This window comes from Danio aesculapii, chromosome 11, assembly GCF_903798145.1.
Source record: "Danio aesculapii chromosome 11, fDanAes4.1, whole genome shotgun sequence".
NCBI lineage: Eukaryota > Metazoa > Chordata > Actinopteri > Cypriniformes > Danionidae > Danio > Danio aesculapii.
Genome location: NC_079445.1, coordinates 15,956,806 through 15,974,315, shown reverse-complemented (window position 1 = coordinate 15,974,315; position 17,510 = coordinate 15,956,806). Strand labels below are relative to the sequence as shown.

The following is a 17,510-nucleotide window of genomic DNA, read 5'->3' as shown; positions in this document are numbered from 1 at the left end:
TTAACAACTGTATTTATAGTCAATGGTTCATATATGAGTGGCTGCATCTATTTAACACACGTTCTTTACTTAATTTGTCGATTGTAACTCACAAAATTGCCCTTTTTTTGCTTATATTTTCAAACTTCCCATTGACTTCTTATCCTCATCAGTTAAATGTACACATTTAGAATTGTCTATCTTTGCTTTGTGAACCGTTTACCTGAATCACACCCTTTCTGGTCTTGTGTACAGAGTAGAATTGCTGTATTGTTGTACTGTGAGGCAGAGCGGCATAGGAACTCATTGTGAGTGTTGAAGCTGGCTTCTGCTGATGAAACTGCAAACTATCTTCAGTAAACTTTAATTATTTGAATCTCTGACTCCAGCTCTTCTTCATCTGACAGACTGCTCTTTCTTTGGGTTTAAACTATAAATTATCCCAACATCTTATAGAGGTCATTTCTGAATGTGAAAAACCTACACTTATTGGCCACTGTATTAGGTTCACCTTACTAGTACAGGGTCTTCAGAACTGCCTTTGATGCATAGATTCAACAAGGTACTGGAAATATTCCTAAGAGATTTTGCATTCATGATGCGAATCTCCCATTCCTCCACATTCCAAAGGTGCTCTATTGGATTGAGATCTGGTGACTGTGAAGGTCATTTGAGTACAGTGAACTCATTGTCATGTTCAAGAAACCAGTTTGAGATGACTATGACATGGCATGTTGTCCTGCTGTAAGTAGCCATCAAAAGATGTAAACTTCTGGTACATTGTGGCCATAAAGGGATGGACATGGTCAGCAACAATACTCAGGCAGACTGTGGCATCCGCCACACCATTAAACCACCACCAGCAGCCTGAACTGTTGATTCAAAGCAGGATGGATCCATGCTTTCATGTTGTTGACGACAAATTCTGACCCTACCATCTGAATGTCCCAGCAGAAATCAGACCAGGCAACGTTTTTCCAATCTTCTGTTGACCAATTTTTGGTGAGCCTGTGCGAATTGTAGTCTCAGTTTCCTGTTCTTAGCAGACAGTAGTGGCACCCAGTGTGGTCTTCTGCTGCTGTAGCCTATCTGCCTCAAGGTTTGATGTGTTGTGTGTTCAGAGATGCTCTTCTGCATACCTCGGTTGTAACGAGTGGTTATTTGAGTTACTGTTGCCTTTCTGTCAGCTCAAACCAGTCTGGCCATTCTCCTCTGACATCAACAAGGCATTTGCACCCACAGAAGTGCTGCTCACTGGATATTTTCTCTTTTTCGGACCATTCTCTGTAAACCCTAGAGATGTTTGTGCAAGAAAATTCCAATAGATCACTAGTTTCTAAAATACTCAGACCAGCCCGTCTGACAACCATGCCACGATCTCCATTCTGATGCTTGGTTTAAACTGCAGCAGATTGTCTTGACCATGTCTACATGCCTAAAGGCACTGAGTTACTGCCATGTGATTGGCTGATTAGTAATTTGCGATAACTAGCAGTTGGGCACTTAATAAAGTGGCCAGTGAGTAAGTTTGAACGAAGTCCACAAAAGTCGGTCTCATAACTATTAATTTTCAAAACTTTGTGTTTAAAATGACCAAATAACACCAGGAGTTTACTCCCTGAACATATTCCAAACATATATTACATCTTATAGAAATATACAATTTCTAAAGATTTATTTCCCATGACAATAATAAACTTCCAGTTTCTTGTGTTCCAAGACTGCATTTGATAATCTACCAGCAAATGTGTAAAAGCTGGAATAGTTTAAAAGTTTTAATACGTTTATAAACGGAAGCAGTCCGTTGCACAAGTTCTCTCTCTTGCATCAGTGACTTTCTTTATTCCCTAGTCACCACGTAGTCTTGAGCAATTATGCAAAGAAAACCTTGTGAAATCGGTCACACTATTGTCTGCTGTTAAAATTCATTCAGCAAATTCATTCTGCATGTCGCACAGTGAACACAAGCTCACAAAATCAACCCTGTGCATCATCATCATCATTATATACTTCAGTCTCTCAAAACCAAGCATTTGTAAAGCGGATAAGTCCCTATCTTTCCTCCTACTGTACCTGCTGCACATTATTGGAAATCATTATTTACATTTGTACTCAAAGTGATATGTTGTTGTTTTTTTAAACATCATATGAACGTCTAGGGCGCGATCTACACTTAAGGTATACATGTTTATCCGTGTATAGTACAAAAATGCACACAAACATAAGAGCATGAAGAGTCAACGTACAAATCCACCACAGCATTCCTACAATGCAGCTGTGCCCGTCTTATTTCTCATCTTCTTTAATGAACATCAATTGTATTTTAAAACAAAAGCACATTTCAGGGAAAGTTCAGAGACAGAATCTGATGATCACGAATCCCGCGTTTGACGCCAAATCAGAAAGTCGGATGTGTTTAACGTGAGCCCGCTGTTATCTGTTTGTCACAAACACCATTGATCATTTAACCAAATCAGCTTAAATTTAAGGCCTCCATTTTGAAACCCGGTTGAATCATGATTACTTTTTAAAGTCTCAAATGCCATAATTGACTTCAAAAACGATATTAATCAAACAGATCTTATATAAAAAAGTTCATCTAAGAGCTTTGTGTATTATCATGTCAGATGCGAATGATGTTTATCCTCCATTTCATCGATTTCTGGAGGTGTTAAAACAGATGACTGTGACGTACAGGAGACAAGGGCGAAGAACAGAGAAGTTGTATGTATATATACTCACATTTCAGATTAATTGAAGGTCTGAGAACTAATGTTCGCGGTTTACAATATACACAGAGTACCATGCTTATGCGTCTTCAGTCCTAACCATTACTAACCAATGGGATTTAGAGCCGTTACCATTGAGTCCCTTCGATTACCAGTGCAGCTCGACCTTTAACCCCCATTCTGCCGCTCATCCGCGCCGCCGGAAGATTCTGGGTAAAATGCGTTATACAGCCATCACTAATAAAACAGGAGGAGGAGGTTGTCATTTGTACAGAACAAAAAACACAAACAAACTTAAAAATTGAGCATATCAACATCATGCTTGTTTTTGTTTCGAATGTAAAGAAAAGAGAAATGTTTGCGTTATAATACCACTGCGTGAAAGGAGCGTTATACTGACGTGACGACGTGTGTGTGTGCGTACATGCATTAACAGCTCATAAAAATAACATGGAGAATCGCTTCAGTCGCAGCTCTGGCGCCTCCCGCTGGCAGAATGGGGAACTACGTCACACTCGGGAGTGAATAACAGTCTGGTTTCCTAGGCTTCTCTTGATAGACTCTTGGGTAATTGTTAAGATGAAATTGCAGTTTTGTAATCATTTCTGTTTTTTTGTATTTTTTTTGCTGAAAGTAGCCAGATGATGCTCATTTTGGAGTGAGTGAGCAGGTCAGGGAGGTCATGAGGTCAGAGTTCAGGTCAGACGGGTGGCGTTTTCCGCTGAAGCAGGTACTGGTGGATGTCGTCTGCGTCTCTCTTCAGCCAGGCGGCATTCAGGAGGATGTTCTCACAGCACTGTTGTACCGTGCGCTCAGCTGCTGGCGCGTGATGACTTTCAAAGAAACTCTGAAAACAGAAAAAACAACATTTATGCGTGTAGAACAGCAACTTGTAGTAGTTTACTCTTTGTGCTATATTATTTCAAAACAAATCATTTCTGTAAGTAAAAACTCAACTGGTTTCTGTGCTACTGTACAGTTATGTTCAAAAGGTTATGGTTACTAAGATTTGATTTTTAAAAAAAGACTCCTGTGCTCACCAAGGATACATTTAAACTCTGCCCCCCACTGACTCTTTTGCCCCTTCCTCATACACCCCCACACTCTCCTCATAACTTACACTCCCCATAAACACTGCATTATTTATTATTTGCACAAATTCATTGCACAACGTTGCACTAATTCACTTTGAATTGTACATACTCAATGTGCATATACAGTGCATCTGGAAAGTATTCACAGCACTTCATTTTTTCCACATTTTTTTACTCACAGCCTTACTCCACAATGGATTAAATTAATTTATTTCCCTCAAATTCTACACACAATACCCCATAATGACAATGTGAAAAAAAGAGTTTTTTAAATTGTTGCAAATTTATTAAAAATAAAAAACCTGAAAAATCACATGTACAAAAGTATTCAAAAGCCTTTGCTGTGAAGCTCTAAATTGAGATCAGGTACATTCTGTTTCCACTGATCATTCTTAAGATGTTTCAGCAGCTTAACTGGAGTTTACCTGTGGTAAATTCAGTTGACTGGACATGATTTGAAAAGGCATACACCTGTCTATATAAGGTACCAGGGTTGACAGTGCATGTCAAAGCACAAACCAAGCATGAAGACAAAGGAATTGTCTGTAGACCTTCGAGACAGGATTGTCGAGGCACAAAGCTGGGGAAGGTTACAGAAAAATTTCTGCTGCCCTGAAAGTTCCAATGAGCACAGTGGCCTCCATCATCCATAAGTTGAAGATGTTTGGAACCACCAGGACTCTTCCTAGAGCTGGCCGGCTATCTAAACTGAGTGATCAAGGGAGAAGGGCCATAGTCAGGGAGGTGATCAATAACCCGATGGTCACTCTGTTTGAGCTCCAGCGTTCTTCTGTGGAGAGAGGAGAACCTTACAGAAGGACAACCATCTGTGCAGCAATCCACCAATCAGGCCTGTATAGTAGAGTGGCCAGATAGAAGCCACTCCTTAGTAAAGGGCACATAGCAGCCTGCCTGGAATTTGCCAAAAGGCATCTGAAACAAAATTCTCTGGTCTGATGAGACTAAAATTGAACTTTTGGAGTGAATAACAGGCGTTACTTTTGAAGGAAACCAGGCACCGCTCATCACCAGGCTAATCACATCCCTACAGTGAAGCATGGTGGTGGCAGCATCATGCTGTGGAGATGTTTTTCAGCAGCAGTAACTGGAGGACTAGTCGGGATAGAGGGAAAGATGAATGCAGCAATGTACAGAGACATCCTGAATGAAAATCTGCTTCTAGGTGCTTTTGACCTCAGACTGGGGCGATGGTTCACCTTCCAGCAGGACAATGACCCAAAGCACACTGCCAAAATATCAATGGAGTGGCTTCACAACAACTCGGTGAATGTCCTTGAGCCTAGACTTAAGTCCTATTGAACATCTTTGGAGAGATCTGAAAATGGCTGTACACTGTCGCTTCCCATCCAACCTGATGGGGCTTAAGAGGTACTGCAAAGAGGAATGGGCAAAAATTCCCAAAGACAGGTGTGCCAAGCTTGTGGCATCATATTCAAAAAGACTTGAGGCTGTAATTGCTACCAAAGGTGCATCAACAAAGTATTGAGCAAAGGCTGTGAATACTTATGTACATGTGATTTGTCAGGTTTTTTGTTTTTAATTAATTTGCAACAATTTCAAAAACTCTTTTTTTCACATATCCATTATGGGGTATTGTGTGTAGAATGTTGAGGAAATAAATTAATTTACTCCATTTTGGAATAAGGCTGTAACATAAAAAAATGTGGAAAAAGTGAAGCACTATGAATACTTTCCGGACGCACTGTACATTTATAATTATGTTTGTATCTATCTGCATACTTCTGATTATTAAAAGCAACCTGTACATATATTCATCTATTATAAATATCACTATAGTTTTTTTATAATTGCACTTTATAACTTATACCTATATCCTGCACTTGCAGCTGTTGCACTCCTGGTTGGACCTAAACTGCATTTTGTTGCCTTGTACTTGTACATGTGTAATGACAATAAAGTTGAATCTAATCTATGTTGAAAAATACAGTAATATTGTGTAGTATTACAGTATGAAGAAAAGGCTTGTGCACACAGAGATGATAATCTCTTGCAATTATTGTTGACCTTTAACATCTCAAGACTAAACAGTAATGGGTGCTAATGTGAGTGGGGCCACCGATGTGCAAAACACCAGGAATAAGAGTCAGAAATATAAGCATTTGTCTGGCTTTCTCATGATTTTCCATGTTCACTAGACTCATCGCAAGTGAAAATTCCTTGGGCATGGATGTCAAAAAACATCTTTAAAAAATGATTATGATAAATGTGAGCGATAATGTGTATAATATGAGTGGTGTGCACAAGGCTTAACCATTTTTCATTTGGATAAAATAAAATATATATATTAAAAAAAAAAAAAAAAAAAAAAAAAATATATATATATATATATATATATAAAAAAACAATTCTATAATGTCAAAGTTGAATCTTCATCAGCCTTTAGCACTGATTCAGTGTCACACAATCCTTAAGAAATCATTATAATTAAGATTAGGAAAATATTTCTTTTAATCATCAATGTTCAACAGTGATGCTTTTTTTGTCAATTTGTTGATGACAAATGAATTTTGGAAACAGAAAGTTTCTGTAGCATTATAAGTATCCTTGTCACTTTTAATCAAGTGTGTGTGTCCAGGTCTTTAAAAAAAGTAAATATATGACTGTATTACTAATCCTAAAGATTTTAATGTCATTTTATTTTAAATTAAAATGGCATTTTGTGAACTTAAACCATTAACTAATATAATGTTTAACCATTTTTAAACAATAAATTCTAATAACTTAAATAAAAAACGCTATAAAGTGTTTTAAACACCAAATCATGACAATTCTGAGTCTCTAATGAATCTTTCAGATTAATAAACTTCCACTGATTCACAATAAATTTTAAATTAAAAAAGTTTTATTCTACCAAAGTAAATTATGTAGTCTATGAAATATATTTAACCAGTTAAGTAAATACAACCCTAACCTTTAATAAAAACCATCATAATATAATTCCACAATAATAAAGACAAAATATATATAAAACAAAAATCAAATCTATTTCAAAGTAATTCAAATAAAATATATATATTTTAAGGTAAAATATGAAATTTTTACAGGTGTGGCATGATTCACCCACTGTATGTTTCCCTGGTGTAAATAAAAATAAATGTTTGCCATTTCACTATATACAGAAAATTAATTATATTCATAACTAAAGTGAATGTATATACTTTTTTTATCCTATCTTGAACATAACAATAATAGTTGCATGTCCCCAAGAGCAACATTCAATCGATTTAATATTTAAGAGCAGAACATAACTACTAAACTCTTTATTACAGAACATCTTATTTATTTTAGGAAGACTGAAGCGATCACCTAAAGCAAATGCTCAAAAGCTTTGTAAGTGACAAAAGAAAGCATATGTTGCTCACCTTAACTTCAGCAGCCATTTTATCTATTGCAAACCCATCCACTGTCAGCTGCAGTGAAGAAACAAAACAAACAAAGCATCAACACTGCAGGAATACACTGATTACACAATCAACAATCTAGCTAAAATATTTTCAATCCTAAATGTTGCTTATTTTGTGTCTCTACAGTGGAGATCTAAATTAGAGAACAACTGGAAACACTTTAATTGAAGGGAGCCTTCATAAAATCTATAACTGAATTTTATAATAGCATCATTAACAATTGAATTTGTCATTAAAATGTCATTAAATATTAATGCACTTTTATAAAATTATTCAACAGTATTGACACTTTAACTGAGATATTTTAATGACAAATTTTGTTCTGTTGGATAAAATTGATCGAAAAAAATAAATTCATTACGCAGTTATAATGGCCTCATGATAATCATGTTTATGACAGATTTATGACAAGTTATATTGATGTCTTTGTAATGACACTGACAGGTTATGCAGGCCTGTAACCGGGGGGATGGGGGGTTTGAAAGACTCATGAGCTCTTTTGTCCTCTTTTGACTGCCATGCCATCATAAATTGTAAAAATAATCAATAGAAGAAGGCATTAAGCGGAATCGTCTGTTGGCTGTCGCTTCTGCAATTGTTTAAACAATTATTTTTCATGAGTTGCTGTGCAAGAAAACTAAGAAAACTTATAATCTGCTTTATGTGACCTCATCTTTCAGTACTATATAACTATTTTACAAGTAACGTTTATTGTAAATCTTGGACCTTATACTTGAAAGAAAGAATGAGCAATAAAAAGGTGTGAAGCACCAAAGGTGGCCCATATTGAAGTTACTATTAACACTAATTAGGCGACTGCCGTTATCTATCAATCTTCAAATGTACTTTTTACAGAAAAGGCTAGAAAAATTGTGAAGCTCTGCATTATTATTATTATGTTTTATTTTTTATTATTCAATTGACAAATTCTGGCTGAGGAAGGTTTGAAGTGCTGGCCAGTTTGTTTTTTGCCTAATGAATGACAACAGGCTACTTAATAAACTTATTCCAAATATTTAGGAAATATTTTTGATACATCAAAAAGTGTGGTAATGATGACCATCCGACAAGCTAATCCAGCCAAAAAATTGTGCTTAAAATGTCACTAAAATTAGTGTTTAAACCTCACAATTAAACAGAAAATGAGGGAAATAACTGCAAAAAGGTTAACTTTTTGACAAAAAAGAACAACCCCTTTCACCAGGCTGGCTATGGGACTGTTATATGATGTATTGGTTTGTCAAGTTGTCAAAAAAGCATCTCAAACAATGTTTCATTCGCATTTAAAAAGACATAACTGAGCTTAATACACATAATTACAGTTGTCATAAGCACGCATAAAATCTCCTTCATATTGATGTTCATGTGTCACGTCATAAAATACGTATTTATAAACGCTTATAAACAGTGTTTTATAAAATAACCAAAGAACTTCAACCAAAACCTAATTTATTTCATGAAATAAATCCAGCAATCAAACCTAAAGAACAGCAGAGATTGTATCATAAAGAAAGCTCTATATACAGGCAGGGGCGTAGCAACCGGGGGGGACGGGACACACACGTCCCCCTCACTTTTTGGAAACAGGTTATTCTGTCCCCCGACTGGCCCACACGTTTTATTTGACCTAGCGGCCGCAAGTATTCTCTGATTTGTTACTTGATTTGAGTGAACGATCACTCAGCCAATCACAGCGCGAATCTCTTGAGCGTCTGCCACGAGCTTCATTCATTCACTTTGCAGTCAAAGACAGGTATGACGCGGAAGGGAGCAACAGCTATAGCTGGGTAAATCACGGTAAATCACTAACGTTACAGAATCCTACTTTTGTTCCGTTTCGAAGTGAGAACCGTAAAGTCCCTGGTGCTGGTGTCTTGTCTGGCGCTGAGCCAGAGAAAGACAGCGGGGTTAAGTTGGTTTTGTTTTCGGTATTCCTGACACATTCAGTGACGGACGGCATTAACTAAAAAACCTCTAACCCTAAAAATATCTAAACTGTATTCCCTACAGAAAAGACAAAGCTGGTTATGTTTCACAGCTGTCTTTCTTTTTTCGCTCGATATTACGAGCACTGCTTGAGCAGTCGCAATATGCGTTTAGCCAGAGAGAGCTCGCGCTGACCTAAACTCTCAGTAAGGGACCGTCGTAAAAGTGCTTCTTTTTTTTCGTTTTTTTTTTTTCCGAAAACAAGACCAACTTAACTCTGCTGAAAAAGACGTGTTATATTATCACAATTATGCAGCCTTTTTACGGCCTATTGCTTAATTTATGATTTAGACATGTAAATACACACAAGTACTAGTAAAACAAGAACTTTAGCGTTTGTAAAACACACAAGGAAGTCTAACAATCCATTAAAATATAATTTGCCGATGTGTTTTAATCATATCAGATACACATACTGAAAGTAACTATAAAGTTGAATCTACTCCTCTCTAAGATCACCAACCACTTACTTGCATGTATTTGGGGAGTAATTGGTGAATTTACGTGTTGAATCCTGCGTGTTCTGCTTTTATGAATGACGCATCGGCCGCAAGTACACATGGCGATGTCCATCTCACGTTATATGTGTAGTATCAACTTGCAATTTTGCAATTGAATTGTAGTATTTAAAAATATTTTAATTAGTAATGCTTATTTTAAGTAATTAAGTTATATTAAATTAAGTAATGCTTAATTTAAATGTGTGTGGTTCTGTTTATGTATTGTTATTATTAATATTTTGTAATTATTTTAGAATTTTGGTTAAAAGATTATTAAACAAACTTTATTGCTAATAAAACATTAATCACTTTTGGGTGACCATACAGCTGTCCCCCCCACTTTTAAAATGGCTGTTACGCCCCTGTATACAGGGTTCGTACGGGTGCTGGAAATCCTGGAAAATTGCTTGAACCTGCTTGAATTTGAAATTGTAGGGCTCGAAATTCGTTCACCGGATGCGCTGATTTAGGTGACATTCACGCCAAACGCAGCGCTCAGGAATGGTTTAAAAATGGTCTTCATGTCAACTTGCTGTAGTAAACAAAGCCCGTTATGCCTGCCCCGCCTAGAGGCTCTTCTGATTGGCCCACTGCCCTTGAACTGAACGCGAATGGATTGGTTAATATCAGCTGTCAATCACTCAGTCAACGCTTTCCTTCAAATCTGATCAGTGATCATGAGGTGAATGTTAATCCACCATTTACACTTTTCGAAGAGCTTCCAGTGGGTAAAGTCCGCTATAAAAATGACTAAAGCCATTCACTGTAAAGCCTGAGGGAGTTTGCTTTACAGGTAACAGCGTTTGCCACACATTTTAAGCAGGAGATGTTCTATTTAATCCTTTATTTAATCGTCATTATGTTGTCAATTGCAGCGCGTTGACCATCGCGTAAGGGCCTGCATTCACTGAGATTAAACTAATATTGCAGCTCATGAAAAGACTGTTACTGTTATTAAGATGACGTTTGCAAATAGTAGGTTATATTATGTTCGTCCTAATCCTGAATGAGCTAGTTATTATTTTTGTACTATATTTTGTTCAGTGCAGTTTCATTTTTGCACTATTTTCATTCATTTTTTCATAAACTCAACAGTCTAAAGGGCACTTCCTTGCCAATTTAAGTTATTGATTGTGTACTGCACGCCATGCCATATGAGGGCTGCTCAAGATAAGCAGAAGGCAGATTTTTTCCCTATTTTACATAATTAAAGTGTTTATTGAAATTGTATTTATCTGTCAGGTGATTTGTCATTTATATATAGGTTATATAGAATGTCAAGGCTACATATAGAGAAGTGATACATTTTCAACCATTAAACATGTTTTCCTTTAACCCCTTAACTGTCACACTTTGACAGGTGGGTCATTTGCATACAGTTACAACAGTCCCTTAGTCCTAATCTAAAGTAATATAAACAAATAAAATAATAAAACAATAATAAAAAGTAATATTAATGAAAGCTTGCAAACTGTGGTTTCCATATTTGGTGACTGATTTTCAAAACAGTTGACATAGGAACAGTTCATTAATTTGCAGCAAGAATATTCTCGGGCTGTGTGGCAAGAATTTAATTTTTTACATGAATTTTGAATAGCACATGAAATACCATGAACGACTGGTCATGAAAGTTTGGTACTACACCCAAACAAAATCTGACTGTAAGCGAATTTTTTGCGACATCAATTTTAGGTAGAAAGAGACCAAACTTAAAAGATACTTCATCCAATGACTGATCTTTTTTTATTTTTTATTTAATTTTTTTTAGCATTTTTGGGTGAACTATCCCAATAAATCTATGCTCCAAAGTATTGAACAATTTAAGTTGAAATTTCATATTGTGTTTTTTTAAATGGCACAATGGATTTAATTGTGAAAAAGTACATACAGCACATATAAACGTAATTTACCGTGGTTGTTAGGTGCTGGAAAAGCATAAAAATGCATCTTGAAAGTGCTTGAAAAGTGCTGGAATTTGAAGTTGGAAAAGGTGAAGGAACCCTGTATATAATAAATTTTTAATACCATGCTACAGAATAAATGCTTAAAACAGCTCTTTTAACTTTTATTACGATTTAAAAGACCACAGAAAGTATTAAATTGCAGGCTCTAATTTTGATCTCCTCTGTAGTTGTGTAATGTGCTGGCTTCACCTTGATGAGTCTTGATATGAGGAAGCCACCCTGATAACGGTTGTGAAGTTCTTCCCAGTTGTCCCTTACGAATTTCCACGCGGCTTTGCGGCCCTGTTTGCTGCTTCCAGCGACACCCCCGATTACAGACACGGTGTCCTGAGGACGAACCTCCTCCTAAAAATACCACAGTCACAATCAGTATCACAGTTCACACGTCTGCAGAGCTTTCATTCCTGCAGACTGCGATTAAAGATGAGAGACAGAGCGTGTCCGATTGGATTTCTTATGAAAGATGAGAGAAATGAAATTGCTGCTTTATTGATCTCTTAGGGAAAAACTGAGGCACCGCAGCTTTGAACATTAATCACAGGGACAGAAGTAACACTGGTTCTTTAATGCATTAAACATATGAATATAACAACATACACAACTGTGGAAAAACTTGAGACCACTTGAAAATTCTCAGTTTTTATAGACTTAGGCCCCGTTTACTCTAATACGTTTTAGTTTTAAAATGCATTTGTTTTGCTACGGTTACGCCTTCTATCCACACTACCTCGAAGTTTTCGAGCACCAAAAACAAAGCGTTTTGAAAATGCTTGAGAGGCCCTTTTCATTTTAAAACGCTGCTGCTCCATGTTCGTGTGGATGGGGGAAAACGGAGACATCAGAACACAGAGGGATGCTGCAGACATTCGCCTGATCTGGTTGGGGCTTTTTCTCAAGATTAATTGCACAAAGCTCAGTCTTGCATTCTTTACTTGTAAGTTCAGACTTTGCAAGTTTGATATAAAAAAAACAAACTCCCGAGGATACGTCAGGTAAATCTTCAAAGGGAACAGTTTACTTTATTAAGGTTATTGACATCACCCTGTCATCTTAACAATAAAATGAAAACATGATATAAGGAGCTGCCTATTTTCACTTTGATATTAACAACTTAACAGACACCAAAAATGTTAAGGCATCGCATAGCTACATATTTATACGAGCGTTGTCTTCACTGTATGCCTATTTATAACAAAACAGAGCCTATAACATAACTGCCTTCTTTCATTTTCTTCAAAAAATAAAAAACCTACCCTGTCTCTTTTGCTGAATATCAGTTCTAATAATCGATAATGATTATTTGGCTCAGCCAAAACACGTTACCTAACAAATGATAGATTCAAAAGACCAAAGAGTCAATAGATATAGACAAGATGAATTAATTATTACATTTAACAACTATAGTGAGATGAGATCCAGCGGTAGCTCCTTGATGAACTGTCCAACGTGCACAGCTTTCAACTGGGGAGGTGTGCTCAAAGCACCCGCTGACTGCCTGAAGCTCAGATGTTCGCATATGCTGCAGTGCATGCCAGAGTGTGTGTGGTCACGTGATGTGTGCTTTCAGCGGTGTAGTGTGGACGGAGATCTTTTAGAAATGTTAGGTGAAGCGCTAGTGTGGACATGGATCGTTTTTGTTCTAAAATATCGTTTTAAAACTAAAACGTATTAGTGTAAGATTGGCCCTAAAAATGTAAGAGTAAAATGTTAATAAGGATCTAACATCCTGTACCAACTACACGCGATATGACAATTACAGAGATAAATAATTTGTCTGTCTGCACCAAATTCGATGTGATAACAAATTCCTAAATACCAGCCATTCGGTTAAATATTAGCCTTTGCACTCCCAACAAAGTGGTAAGAGTTATAATCTAATTAATACATATGTAAAAAATTTTAAAAGTACATAGGCTGAATGACTGATGTTGTTGGTTTGCACTGAGTCACTGACTTTTAACGGTTTGCTTACTTATTGGTAATTTTTAAGATATCTGAGGTGTCTGCTGCTGCTGCTTTCAGTTGTATGGCAATAAATGTCACAAAATATCACTCAAACTTATATTGGTAGCATTTAACACTGAGTAAAGCACATAATCTGCACCTGAGGTGATAATTGTCTTTGCAGTTTATGGGGTTGTTTTGTTGCGACATTGCGAAAGTAGAAATTTATCACATCGCTGTCACAGACGGTTAAAACAAAAACACATTTTAACATGAAAAAGATACCTTTTATTGCTTGTCATGTGTAGTTACGACAGTTTAATGCATCATCCTAATTTCAAATAAAAGTATTTATTTTTTAATAAAATGACAATTGCCGTTTTCAATTGTCATGATTAAAAAAACAATTATTCAATCATATATTGATTTATAAACATCTGAAGTGACAACATTGACATTAGCTAAGTTTCCATCCACCTATTTTATGCACATTTTGTATATGAGCATAAAAAAAGAAGAGTTGATGGAAACACCAAGATGTGCATAAATTTTGAAAATGCGCATAAAAAAACATGCGCATAACTGAGTAGGATAAACTTTTTATTTGATAAGAAAAGATGCGCATAAACTACAATGGAAACACTTTTATCGAACAAATTCCAGTAGGCGCATTAAAAAGGTCATGTGATGTTGTTATAAGAGATCATGTGATGGTAAAAATCTTTGTGATCGAACAAACCAGCAGGCTGAGCACACAGTAAAACATCCGAAATGTTGTTTTGGTCATGGTAAAACGCCTTAACCCATTCAGTATTAGTGTGTTTATCTTTTTAATTACCTCCAGAATCAAGAGCGTCTGTGCTCCACGTCTCACGCCTTCAAACACCACCCCCCATTCACTGCATGCCAGAATTGCCTTGTGAGGCGCAATTTATTTATTAAATAAAGAAAAGATTGATACAGCTTCTCTTAACACAGCAAAGTCCATTTTTACTGTTGATGTTTGGCACCAGTTAATCAGGAAGTGACGTTTTTGTTCTCTTTGACTCATTGGATGGAAATGCTGCTTTTTTCGCAAGTCTTTTATGCGATATTCCAGTTTAGTGCATTAAGTTAATTAGCATTTTTGGATGGAAACATAGCTATTGTGATGTCTAAAACTGGATATAAAGTCTGAAAACATCACACCTTTTCTATTTTATGCAAAAATTGCTCTAAATGACAACATTTGTATATTAAATTAGGAAGAAATATCTTTAGTTATTTACAGAATAAAGCTAAAAATATGTAAGAATGTACTTATAGAATATATTCTATGCTATTAATTTAAAAAATATATTTATTAATTAGAATTTTTTTATGATTATTTAGAGCTATTTATTTATTAAATAGTTTTAAAATTATTAAGTTATAATCTTACTAGCACATAACGCTGACAGATTTGTCACGATTCACCAAAAAAAAAAAAACTTGACTAATGTTTCCTGTCGACTCTTTATCAGTTCACACATTTCACACTCTTGCAAAGTGTGTTTCTGGTGCTTTAAAAATGTTCCAGTCTGACCTATTTTCTGCAATGTGTGTGTGTGAGTGTTCTCATACCGACAGGGCAAAGTTAAGAACCCTCTGGATGAGGTCAGGGGCAGGAATGGCTCCCAGCACTCTCTCAATGCGGTTCTTCTCCTCCTGCATGTCTGCCTGTTTATGAAGCTGAAAACAGAACACGAGATGAAGATTTCATTGGTTTGCGCCTCTGATGGTGTCACTGTGTGATTTTCAGACAAATGGTAATTGTCACCTTCAGCATGGTGTCAAGCGTCGTGCTGTCTCCGTGCTTCAAAACTGTTAGATACACCTAAAAAATATGACAGGGAAAAAAAACAACCATCAACACTTATAGGACTGTGTTGGTCCAGGTAAATAATAAAATAAACAAACTTCAGGACGCTGACATTCTCAATCAGCTGATAAAAAATATTCCGAAAACATGTAGGTACACTTAGGGGTGTGTCATATGACAATTAATGACACGGCTGTCTGGGATACTTGATTCTGATTGGTCAGTCACAACATTCCATGGTATGTTGTTCCCAGATAACAACCGCTGACTAACACGAGCTCATCCCGCGTTTTTAACTGTTTGGTGCCTGAATAGGTTAGTGTATGATCCATCAACTCCATTCAGCCGTTTTTATTTCTGTCAGCTTAGAGTTTAATTTAATAATTAAATTAATAAATTAATTAAATCTTTTTCAAGATTTAAGATAAGACTTTTGTGTCTCCTGAATGTGTCTGTAAGTTTCAGCTCAGAATACCCATCAGATTATTTAATATACCTTTCAGAATAATGGAAATTTCTGCCGTGAACACAACGTAGCTGTTTTTGTGCCCTGTGCCTTTAATGCAAATGAGCTAGTTCTCTCCGCCTACTGTTTTTGCATGGCAAATGTGACAGGATACACGTTAATATCCACTGCTGTATGGATATCCGCTATGTTAATGTACAAAATAAACCTGATTTAACGTCCACAAACCGGGATTGAAGAGTTTTCTTTTATAATTGTACTGACATTATGTGGTTGTGGTGGTGATGAATTACAGTGATTTTACCATCTTTACTGTACAAACATACATTGTTTTAAAAACGTTTAAAACTAGTACAACTCATTGTTGATCACATTTGATGATAATTGATGATCACAGAGAGCTGAACAGATCTTTTAATCCCAGTTGCTTTGCGCATGTCCTGTCTTGTTGATATGATTATAAGCTTTACTATGGAGACATGTGAATACCCGGCTGTCAACCAATTAGATGTGCGGGGAAAACACACTCCTACGTCACGATGTGGTCGGCATCAAAATGGGAGGGATTTGGATCATATTTTAACGTCAGGAAAAAAAAAAAAAAAAAAAAAAAAGAGACTTATTGTTTTTATATCACCCCAATATGACTGTGGACACACTATACCTACACAAAGCTCTGTCCTAACAGCTTACAAAAGATGATTTTCATCTTAATAAACCATTAAGGCTCAGAACAATATTTTGTGTCAAATGTTTGAGTTTTGTGTCAAGTAGGCATGTAATAAGGGCATAAAGTACATCTAGGTGATTGTGAACAGTTAAAATGTCTCTACGATCAGCTGGAAATATCGTTGCATCATGAAACTGTGACTTTATGTGTTTAACATCGGCAGTCATTATGACTTATTAAAAATACAAAGTACAAAAGAATTACGAGTATTTCTACCTTGAATGGCCATAACGGTCAAACTAACATTTCAGCATCCATTACATTTTCCTGTGCCTCTGAACATTCTGCTAACAAAAACATTTTACTTTAGTAAAAAACTTTACTTCAGATATGCCTTTGTAACTTTCAAAAATATTTTACTGCCCTTAAAGAGCTTTGCACTCCCTCTTGCTGGACAAAGTGTGGTACAAACCTTTGGGGGTGGCCTAATATAATGTAATATAATTATAGGCTATTTTACAAAAAATATTATATTTTTTGGGTAAATACTTCATAAAATATGACGACATTGAAAGCTTACTTCTAAAATCTCAATAGAAGATTTGAATGTAGATGTAATGTGATAAAAATTCAATTCATCTTATATGAGCAGTCACAATAACTGATGGCTAGTATTTCCAGTGTTGACTCCACTGTTGGTGACTGACTAAAGAGCACCTGTCCTCTTTCTGTTATGATTCTCTCCATGAAAAAGCCAGTGTATTATAAATAGATCAATTTTGAAGTAAAATGTGACTTCTTTTTTTTTTAAATAAGATACTTGCATTTACCTGTTTTTGCTGCATCTGCTTGTTTATTCTGTAAGTATCATGGCAGATGCTACATCAAAAAC

General features: G+C 36.1%; 1 protein-coding gene across 1 annotated transcript in view; it reads right to left on the bottom strand.

Moving 5' to 3' along the window:
• Window positions 1–1,741: 1,741 nt before the first annotated feature.
• The window catches only part of npepps (aminopeptidase puromycin sensitive), a 47,620-nt gene continuing 31,851 nt past the window's right edge, over window positions 1,742–17,510 (bottom strand). The window contains exons 19-23 of the mRNA XM_056467885.1: window positions 15,441–15,497; window positions 15,245–15,352; window positions 11,888–12,043; window positions 7,207–7,254; window positions 1,742–3,555 (exon numbers count right to left, since the gene is read on the bottom strand). Of these exons, the coding sequence (XP_056323860.1) occupies window positions 3,409–3,555; window positions 7,207–7,254; window positions 11,888–12,043; window positions 15,245–15,352; window positions 15,441–15,497 (516 nt within the window). The 3' untranslated portion in view covers window positions 1,742–3,408. The remainder of the gene's footprint in view (window positions 3,556–7,206; window positions 7,255–11,887; window positions 12,044–15,244; window positions 15,353–15,440; window positions 15,498–17,510) is intronic.